Source organism: Nansenia antarctica, assembly GCF_963989245.1.
Source record: "Nansenia antarctica genome assembly, chromosome: 5".
In the NCBI taxonomy this organism is placed as follows: Eukaryota; Metazoa; Chordata; class Actinopteri; order Argentiniformes; family Microstomatidae; genus Nansenia; species Nansenia antarctica.
The window spans coordinates 8,382,383-8,392,382 of NC_137690.1; the positions used below are offsets into that span (position 1 = coordinate 8,382,383).

The 10,000-nt window shown below is 50.7% G+C and overlaps 2 protein-coding genes across 5 annotated transcripts in view; one reads left to right on the forward strand and one right to left on the reverse strand.

Moving 5' to 3' along the window:
• The window catches only part of lysmd3 (LysM, putative peptidoglycan-binding, domain containing 3), a 341,091-nt gene that overhangs the window by 269,223 nt on the left and 61,868 nt on the right, over positions 1–10,000 (forward strand). The gene's annotated exons all lie outside the window — the stretch shown is intronic.
• trpm3 (transient receptor potential cation channel, subfamily M, member 3) overlaps positions 1–10,000 on the reverse strand; it is a gene marked incomplete at both ends in the record, with an annotated part of 128,221 nt that overhangs the window by 7,715 nt on the left and 110,506 nt on the right. For 2 of the 4 annotated variants that reach the window (XM_080532227.1, XM_080532229.1), the window contains 6 exons: positions 1–51; positions 807–981; positions 2,283–2,534; positions 4,157–4,285; positions 5,604–5,744; positions 8,482–8,697. The exon at positions 1–51 is cut by the window's left edge and continues 42 nt beyond it. In XM_080532227.1, coding sequence (XP_080388353.1) covers positions 1–51; positions 807–981; positions 2,283–2,534; positions 4,157–4,285; positions 5,604–5,744; positions 8,482–8,697 — 964 coding nt within the window. The remainder of the gene's footprint in view (positions 52–806; positions 982–2,282; positions 2,535–4,156; positions 4,286–5,603; positions 5,745–8,481; positions 8,698–10,000) is intronic. The other 2 variants (XM_080532228.1, XM_080532230.1) reach the window with 1 other exon arrangement.

Here is a 10,000-nt window from a genome sequence, read left to right on the forward strand (position 1 = left end):
CAATGGCGATTTTTCCAGTCAGCCTGTGCTTTAGCTTCCTACTATTCACATCTGAAACAAAGAACGACAGCATTATTTCAGATCTCTTCTCTTTGGGCCAGCCCTCCAATTATGTACACACACACACACACACACACACACACACACACACACGCTCACTCACATGCACGCACGCACGCACGCACGCACGCACACACCCACACCCACACCCACACCCACACCCACACCCACACACAGCACACAAGCTCACATACACGTGCAGTCTTGACTCAGTCATTGAGAGTAATAACGTAACTGTGACAATATTGAAATGACTAAGCATGTTACCTGCTATCATATATGACTTGCCCTACGCAACCAGACATATTAACCCGGTAGGCTACTGCTGTTGTGAGAACAGGGAACACTTATATTGTTGATGCTTTATGATCCCAGATCAAGACCGAATATGATTGGTCAAATGCAGAATGGATAGTAGCCAATCAGGTCACTTCAGATTAGAGTTACACACTGATGTTCCAACTAAGGCATGGCGTCTCAGCAGCTGGACCACTTTCTGGTGTGTGTGTGTGTCTGTGTGTGTGTGTGTGTGTGTGTGATTGCGTAAGTGTGTCTGAGTGTGTGTGTGTGTGTGTGATTGTGCAAGCGTGTGTGTGTGTGTGTGTGTGTGTGTGTGTGTGTGTGTGTGTTGTGTGTGTTTGAGCTCAGCTCTCCACCATTCCAACACCTGATCAACAACCTCCACCTCTCTCCCTCTCCTTCCTCCCCCCCTGTCTCTCTCTCCACCAGCTCTCTCTCTGGCTTACGGTCAATCTGATCAGCAAACACCTCCCCATAGATCATCCAGTAAGGCATGAAGAAGATGTTCCTGGCCAGCATCCAGGACGGGTCCTCGTTGGGGTTGAGGATGGCCTGGCGAGCCACGCCGAAACTCATCAACACCACCAACATGATGATCACAAAGTACATCATGTCTATCATCTGAGAGATAGAGGGAGGGAGGCAGGGAGGGGAGGGGGGGAGAGGGGAGGGGGGGGAGAGGAAGAAAAGGGGGAGCGTGGGAGAGAGTGAGGGGTAGACCAGGAGGAGGAAGAGGGAAACAGAGGGATAGAGGGAGAGTGTTAGTTGATGTCTGAGACCACAACACTTGTACCCTGAAGCCGGGGCGTTAGCCTAGCGCGCTAACGTGTTGCTGTGGTCACACAGGAGGCCTACGTTCAAACACACCGCACTCCGTTATTTCTATGGGCTCGATGTGAACGGTAAACCAATCACACAACTCTGTGAGCCAGTTGTAGCGCTGATGGCCTTTAACAGGAGACAGGCACACAATACGTGCTAGCGCTTGTGTGAAATATGAAATATGAATATGAAAGTGCTGCTGTGCGGTGGAATCTCTCTCAGAGATCTCTCTCACTCTCTCTCTCAGACATGAAAGCCTTAGCAGACGTCTTATCAGCCCTTTGATCCCCACTTCGTCAGTTTTGTCTCAATACTTTTATCACACTGATCATCCATCAGAGACACACAGGGATGAGCCGGCCTAAGGCGGCCCGGGGCCTGGGCTGCAGTGTGCAGTGACACCTGAGAGGGATGGTTATAGGATTGGACTCTGTAGGAACCCCAACATGGGGCATCCCTTCAGTCGAGCCTCATACAGATAAGTAGATGGAATGAGAGGAGAATGAGTGTGTGTGAGAGAGAGAGAGAGAGAGAGAGAGAGAGAGAGAAAGAGAGAGAGAGGGGCAGTGAGAGAGAGAGAGGGAGAGAGAGAGGGGGAGAGAGAGAGAGAGAGAAAGAGAGAGAGGGGCAGTGAGAGAGAGAGGGAGAGAGAGAGAGGGAGAGAGAGAGAGAGAGAGAGAGAGAGAGAGAAAGAGAGAGGGGCAGTGAGAGAGAGAGGGAGAGAGAGAGAGAGAGAGAGAGAAAGAAACAGAGAGAGAGAGAGGGGGGGAGTGAGAGAAAGACAGAGAGAGAAGGAGTGAGAGAGAGAGAAGGAGTGAAAGAAAGAGGGAGCGAGAGAGAGAGAGAAACCAAAAGAAACAGAGAGAGAGAGAGGGGGGGAGTGAGAGAAAGACAGAGAGAGAAGGAGTGAGAGAGAGAGAAGGAGTGAAAGAAAGAGGGAGCGAGAGAGAGAGAGAAACCAAAAGAAACAGAGAGAGAGCGAGAGACAGAAAAAGAGACAGACAAACAGAAAGAGAGTGGAGAGAAAGAAAGAGAGAGAGACAGAAAGACAGACAGACAGAGCAGGTCGTTCTGTGACCCTGCCCCCCCCCCCCCCTCACCATTTTGCCGATCATCATGACGTAGGGTCCCAGGTACTTGTTGACGCCGAAGATGTCGAGCAGCCGGATGTACCAATAGATGATGTTGACGCAGTAGATGACCCGCCCATAGCTCATGAGCGGTGGCTCCTGCAGGCGGAGAACCATGCCCACAGAGAAGATGAGGATGGCCATGAGGTCGGTGATGTTCCAGTACTCCTGTAGCCACACCTTCACCTTCTGGAGCAGCTTCCCCGGCTCCGACATCAGGATCTGGAGGAAAGGGAGAGAAGGGAGGGGATGGAGGGTGGAGGGTGGGAGGGGGAGGGAGGGAGGGTGGTGGAGGGGGGGTAGGGAGGGAAGGAGAGAGGGTGGGAGCGGGAGGGAACGGTGGAGGGAGTGGTGAAGAGAGGGAGAGACATAGAGACAGAGAGACAGAGAGAGAGAGACAGAGAGAGAGAGAGAGAGATGCATAGAATACATTTCCCTTACATTTATAGACAAGATTGAATCTTTATGCACTTCAGTGTCCTAGCCAGTGGAGGGCAGTAAGAGATCACTCCATGAGGGATCAACAAGCTTAGCTTGTGCCACTAACAACTGTGTAACTGAGGACAGATTTGACACAATAATGAATGTCTTTCATTGGATGGCGGAAGACAATAACAGGCTTGAATGAAAGACTTCGACTTTCATCTACCTGATGTTGTTCAACGACATTGTGCTGGTGAAGACGGACCTTTGTTCGGCTGCGCTCAGGCAGGCGGTTCAGGACCATGTTCGCACGGACAAACAGACTGAAGCTCAGCTTCTACCCTAGGGCCATTCAGGCCCTGAACACAGCAAAGACCTAGGTTCTAGGCCCTGGACAATCTAGATAATTTGGCAGCTACTAGATTGTAAACATAAGTGCAATATTGTAATACAACTGTGAACATTCTAAACCTGCTAACTGCGACACTTAAATGAATGTGCAACAAATATGATGTGCAATAAGGTGTGTACATAAGGTTCAGATATAGGAAAAAGTTAGGATATTTATAGCATAGCATAGTGTACAGCACAGTGTTTTATTGTATAGTATAGTAGTATAGTATAGTAGATAGTGTAGATAGCCTTATTTATGTCAACCAGCTCTTTTCTCTTTTTTGTTTTATCCTTGGCTCTCTTGTTTTTTGTCTTTTTTCCAAGCACCAGGGGAGCCCCCCCTCCTAAATGTCGTTGTATGGTACCTGTACTGTATTAATGACAATAAAGACCATTCATTCATTCATTCATTCATCTTTTACTCAGGCCAAAGGCTCCTGTAATGGCAACAGTCGAAATGTGGACTTGCATTCCGACGGCTTTCTTTTGAAATAACAAGATTTATAAGGCCTGGTGACCGACCACCTACCTACCCTCCCCCACAGCAGCTCCCATCAAATCCACTGTATGAGTCTGTATTCTTAAATTCAAATGAAATAACCGTAAAGGTCACAGAGCAAAGTGTGTGCAGGAGTATTGCTTTTTAAATGAAGGTGATCTGGCAGGGCCTGTGCTCCCTGACCCGTCATTTATGCCATTTAGCTGACGCTTTTATCCAACGACACTTACATTGCAGTGAGTGCACACATTTTTCAGTATACTGTATATGGTCTCAGTGGGAATAGAGATAGCATGGTGGTGTGCATGTTTATTGCACTTTGAGAGTCCGCAGATCCATCATTTTGAAAGAAAATAATTTTTAAAAATCAATGAATTGTTTTTGCACGTGTGCGTGTGTGTGTGTGTATGTGTGTGTGTGTATGTATGTTTGTGTATGTGTGTGTGTGTATGTATTTGAGTGTGTGTGTGTGTGTGTGTGTGTGTGTGTGTGTGTGTGTGGAAGACAACGTGCCTCTCAGTGGCCCTACCTCTCTCATCTTCTCGATGCCGTTGGTGAAGATGTAGGCGATGACGATCCACTCCTGAGGTGAGGGCCACAGGTCCATCTTCACCAGCACAATGTAGTTGAACAACATCAGGTAGGCCACATAGGCCATCTACACACAAACACACTGCATCAGGGTCTTCCCAGAGGTCAGGGGGGTCGTAGAGGGCACGCACAGGCCAGAGCAGTCTGGTGGAGGTAGAAATCGGCCTCATTGTAAACACATGGAACCACATGAGAAGTTTTTCTGTTCCATGCATTACAATGAGCCCGACCTCCGATTTCTACCCCCCACCAGCCTCCCACTGGTAGAGGGTGTTAGCGAGGTACTTAAAGTGTCTTAAGTAGGGCTTAGGGGGTAGGGGTGCATTGGAGGGTTAGCTCTAGCACTTTAAATGTGCTTTTAGTGGGTGTCAGAGACAGCTGGGCTGGGTGGGGGGAGAAGTGCAGAGTCAGGAATCGCTGCAGTGTGAGGAATCCCCTGCGATCCTGCCAGTGTCTTGTCAAATGTCAAGTGAGGTGAACCGTCAAATGTGAGGACTTTAAGGAGACTACTTTGAGAAGGAGATCGTGGTCCATTTCCCCTGTCATGAAACCAGCTTAGACTAAACTAGACATTCAGCTGCTCAAGGGGGCACAAATGGGCAATGTAGTGTGACCAAAGTGTGTGTGTGTGTGTGTGTGTGTGTGTGTGTGTGTGTGTGTTTGAAATCGTTCAGTGTTCACTGCGCACTGATGGCTCTTTTGTAGATATGACAAATTCAGCCGGAGAGCAAACGCTCACAGCGGCTGGTGGCTCTGAATACAGAGTGGATGTTTAAAGACGGCCCTGACCCTAGGACGCTGTGTGTCTGCTCTAGATCCATTCATAATACATAATACACTGTTCTGACCCAAACACCCAGAGAGAGGGAGAAAAATGGATCCTTTAAGTCTTTTGTATCCCTCTCTCTCTCTCTCTCTCTCTCTCTCTTTCTCTCTCTCTCTCTCTCTCTCTCTCTCTCTCTCTCTTTCTCTCTCTCTCTCTCTCTCTCTCTCTGCCCCCCCTCCTCTCTATTTCTCTCTTTCTCTGTCTCTCTGTCCTCCTCCTCACTCTCTCTGTCTCCCCTCTCTCCCCCCCCCTCCTCTCTCTCCCTCTCTCTCTCTCTCTCCCCCCCACTCTCTCTGAGTCTATCTGAAAAAGAGATAGAGGTCACTGCTGGGGATATGTTATGATGTTTTCACTGGACCGACAGATTGAAAGAGCCACCATGGGGGGAATGGTGATGAACACAGGGATAATACCTCCATCCCCCTCTCCCTCTCTCTCCCTCTCTCTCTCTCCCTCTCTCTCACTCCTCTCTCTCTACTCTCAACTCCCGCTCTCTCTCTCTCATGTCCTGATAACCTCATTCTTAATCCTATGGTCGTCCCCCTCGCAGCAGACTGACCGTGTGAAACCAGAACTTGACGATGGGCGCGTTGTAGAACTCGTAGATCTTCCTCCCCACGGGGATCAGGCCGTGTCGTCTCTGGACTTCCTCCAAGCCCTTCTTCCTGGACGTCTCCGCGGATACCTTACCCAGCATGGCCTGGCACCACACACAACACACACCCGCAGAGGGAGAGAGAGAGAGGTGTGTGTGTGTGTGTGTGTGTGTGTGTAGGAGGGGGTCGGGGACGGGGGACGGGGGGAGAGAAAGGTAAAAGAGACACACACATAGAGGGAGAGAGAGAGAGAGAGAGGGAGGGAGGGAGGGAGGGAGGGAGGAAGGGAGGGAGGGAGGAAGGAAAGAGAGGGAACGACAACGTTAGGGTTGTCCACTAAACCTGAAACGTAACAGAAGCAAGCACAGGCAAAAGTCATTCCTGGAATGTGGTATGTGGTATGTTTTGTGACACTGAGCAGGTGACGGGGGATGATGGTGACACAGATGACGCAGACGACATGCGCAGACGACATGCAACACACTCATGGGTCGAGTCTCGGACGACAGGGACGCACAGTGGAGAGAAGAGAGAGAGAGTGAGAAAGAAAGAGAGAGAGAAAAAAGAAAGACACAGAGAGAAAGAACGACAGAAAGAGAGAGAGAGAGAGAGAGAGAGAGAGAGAGAGAGAGAGAGAGAGAGAGAGAGAGAGAGAAGGAGAGAAAAACAGAGACATCTGACATCATTTAGAGAACTCTAACACATGTTGTCATCCATGAGAGAAGGCTTCATATCCCAGCAGCAGTTATGATTTATGATCCTGCCAAGAGTACAGCATACCACAGGGGGGGGGGTACAGTGAGTTCATGGTGGTATTGTATTGCTTGTCTGGATAAAGGCAGAGACAGATTGCCCTTAGTGATAGACTGATTCAGATGCATGGGAGAATCCCACCATGCCCCATAGCACGGTACACTACATGCATTATGTAAGACTGCATCTGGGACTCAGGCTCAGTGTGTGTGTTGAGCAACTGAGGATGATTTGCAATACAACCCCTCCACCCCCCATCCCCCGCCCGCCCCCCCCCCACCGGTGTATGATGATCTGTATGAATCGGAATATCAGATTCATAGTTTGGATTCTGGGGCTGCATTTTGAACAGTCAGAAACCAGCCGCAATGGCAAGCAGAAGCGCTAATGGCAAATGTAGTCCTTTGACAGGGGGGGCTCTCTGTGGAACATCGGGTGGGCTTTGAAGGACCACAACGTTCAGCCTCTAGGCGAGAGAGCGTTTGTGTGCCGCCCGCCCGGCCAGCTATGCTGGCTGAATGCGAGATGGTCGGTTTGTACTGTACATGGAGAGTTTGAGTCAATTCCATTTTCGATTCTGTCCAGTCAGGTGATGGATTGAAATTCAATGGCCACTCGAAGACCGACCTCGACGCTTTAAAAGTGCCACTTAAATCTCTCAGTTCATTTACTGACTACTCCATCCATTCAGGTCAATTTCATGTAACCCCCCCCCCTATATTGAATTTCCATTCACTTCCTGAGTCGATGGAGCGGAAAACGGAATCGATCCCCAACCCTGCTGTACTGTGTCATGTCCATGTGGATGGATAGGCGTCCACTCGTCTGCGGTGAGAGAGGAGAGGAGGTGGGCTTCAGAATGGGGCTGAGGGGAAAGCTCTGCAGCAGGCCTGCTGTCAGGCAGGTTGGGTTATGTAACGTGAGAACTCTGTGTGTGTGTGTGTGTGTGTGTGTCTGTGTGTGTGTGTCTGTGTGTGTTGTGTGTTTATGTGTGTTGTGTGTGTGTGTGTGAGTGTGTGTGTGTGTGTGTGTGTGTCGCTGCTGAAGCTCCATCTGAACACCACCATCTCTGTCTCTGAGCAGCAGGCTGAGTGATGCTCTGAGTGAGCGAGAGAGAGAGAGAGACAGAGGGAGAGAGAGAGAGAGAGAGAGAGGGGAGAGAGAAGGAGAGAAAGAGAGAGAGATGGAGAGAGAGAGTGGGATAGAAGGAGAGAGAGAGAGAGAGAGAGAGAGAAGGAGAGATAGAGAGGGATAGAAGGAGAGAGAGAGAGAGAGCGAAGGAGAGAGACAGAGAGAGTTCCGCTAGGGAGCTAGTGAGGGGCAGCAGTCGCATACCGTACTGTACCTCGAGTAGGACCTCAGATAGGAGAGAACGGACAGAGAGAGAGAGGAGAGAGAGGAGAGAGAGAGAGAGAGAGAGAGAGAGAAAGGGGGAGAGAGAGAGAAGGGGAGAGAAAGGGGGAGGAGAGAGAGAGCAGAGAGGGAGAACAGAGAGAGAGAAAGGACAGAGGGAGGGAGAACAAAGAGAGAGATAGAACGAGAGGGGGAGAGAAAGAGAATAGACAGAGAGAAAGAAGGAAGGAAAAAGAGAGAGAGAGAGAGAGAGATAGAAGGAGAGAGGGATAACAGAGAGAGGGATACGTACATACAAGGGGGGACCGAGAGCGGTACACAGACTGAGACGATACAACTCCACAACCACGTCATCGCTACGACGACAGGAAACGAGAAGCAGGACGATGGGACGGTTTGGGGGGGGAGGGGCGGGGCAGCTCTAACTAAGCTGCCCACCTGATTGGTCGGAATAGGGGGGGGGGGGTCGGACCTGGATGAGGCCTTTACGGCGTTCAGATGTAGAGAGAGTGTGGTGCGGGTGTGGCCCTAGTGTGGCATGGAAGGGGAGGGGGGGGGGCTACTAAAGTGTATGTGCTCTACTAGAAGCAGGTGGGGGTGGGGTGGGGTGGGGTGGGGTGGGGGAGGGGGCGGGGAGTGAGGAAGGGAGTGGGGAGGTGGGGGTTGGGGGGGGGGGGGGGGTTTGGCTATAAGTGTGTATATTCTGAAGGCGGGGCTGAGGTGGGGTGCTCTCACCACGGAGTTGTACTGCGTCTCACAGTAGGACCTTACTGTGAACTCCATGTCGTCCTCCTCCTTCTCCTTCATCACGGGCTTCTCGGGCTCCTCCTCCTCCTTCTCCTGCAGGTAGGTGTCCTGGTCCTGGTCCTTCTCCTGCATGTAGGACAGCTCGTCCTTGTTCTTGAACTCCAGGCTCAGGATGGAGGGGGGCAGCAGCAGACCCAGGATCACCTGAGGGAGGAGGGTCACCAGAGGGGTGGGGGGAGGGGAGAGGTGGGGGGTAAGGGTGGGGGAGGGTTGGGGAGTGAGGGTCACCAGAGGGGTGGGGGTTGAGGGTGGTGAGGGGGGAGGGAGGGGGTTACATATACTGTATATATACAGTACATTCACACACACACACACACACACACACACACACACACACACACACACACCTGCACGCTAGCACACACATATGCATGCACGGACATGCGCGCACACAGGCACGCACGCACACACACACATACACGCGCACACACACACACACACAGGCACGCACGCACACACATACATGCACGCACACACACGCGCGCGCACACGCACACACACACTTTGCAAAACTTATCCTTTAAAGTTCTTATTTCCGAGCTCGATGCTGTGAAATTGCATAATGACTTGGATGGGGTGCACAGGGAGGTTCCGGTGTCTGATGCAAGCTGAGACGAGAGAGCTCATCTCAGATTCAATTAAAAGGCGTTAGCGAAGACAGCTACGCGTGGGTGTAGAGAACCACGGATAGATGAGAGGACACACACTCCGGGAGATAAAGGACAAGCTCATACTGTAAACACTTCAATTACATAAAAGTCAGACAGAAGAGGAGAGAGAGAGAGAGGGAAGAGAGAGGTAGCGAGAGACCATGGGGGAGGGAGGGAGGGAGGGAGGGGAAGGGAGTCAGGCTGCGCTGGAGGAGAGGGCTGGCTATGTTTAAATCTCCATACATCTTCCTTTTCATCATTTCACTTAAACCCGGGATGCTATAAAACGTCTCCTGTAGGGATTCCTTTCCAGCTGAGTTTCATTTCTTCACTTTCTCATCCTCGCCTGATTTAAACTTCACGCCGGGTGGACCTAAGTTGTTGCACTTATTTAATTTTATTTAGTCGATTTCCATTTATTTCTGGTCAGTGAGGAGAGACAGCAAAGAAAATAAAGGTTTTTTTAGACAATTTAACGCATTGAGACACATGCCATCTCTCTGGCTGGCTTCTTGGCTCAGGCCAATGGCAGCAGAACTGTGTGTGTGTGTGTGTGTGTGTGTCTGTGTGTATGTGTGTCTGTGTGTGTGTGTGTGTGTGTATGTGGTGAACTGTGTGTGTGTGTGTGTGTGTGTGTGTGTGGTGGGCTGTGTCAGTGTGTGTGTGGTGGGCTGTGTGCGTCGACAGTGTGTGTGAGAGTGTGAGTGCGTGTGTGTGTGTGTGCACTCCGCCGTGCACTCCTGTGTGTGTGTGTCTGTGTGCCTGTGTGTGGTGGGCTGTGTGTGCGTCGTCAGTGT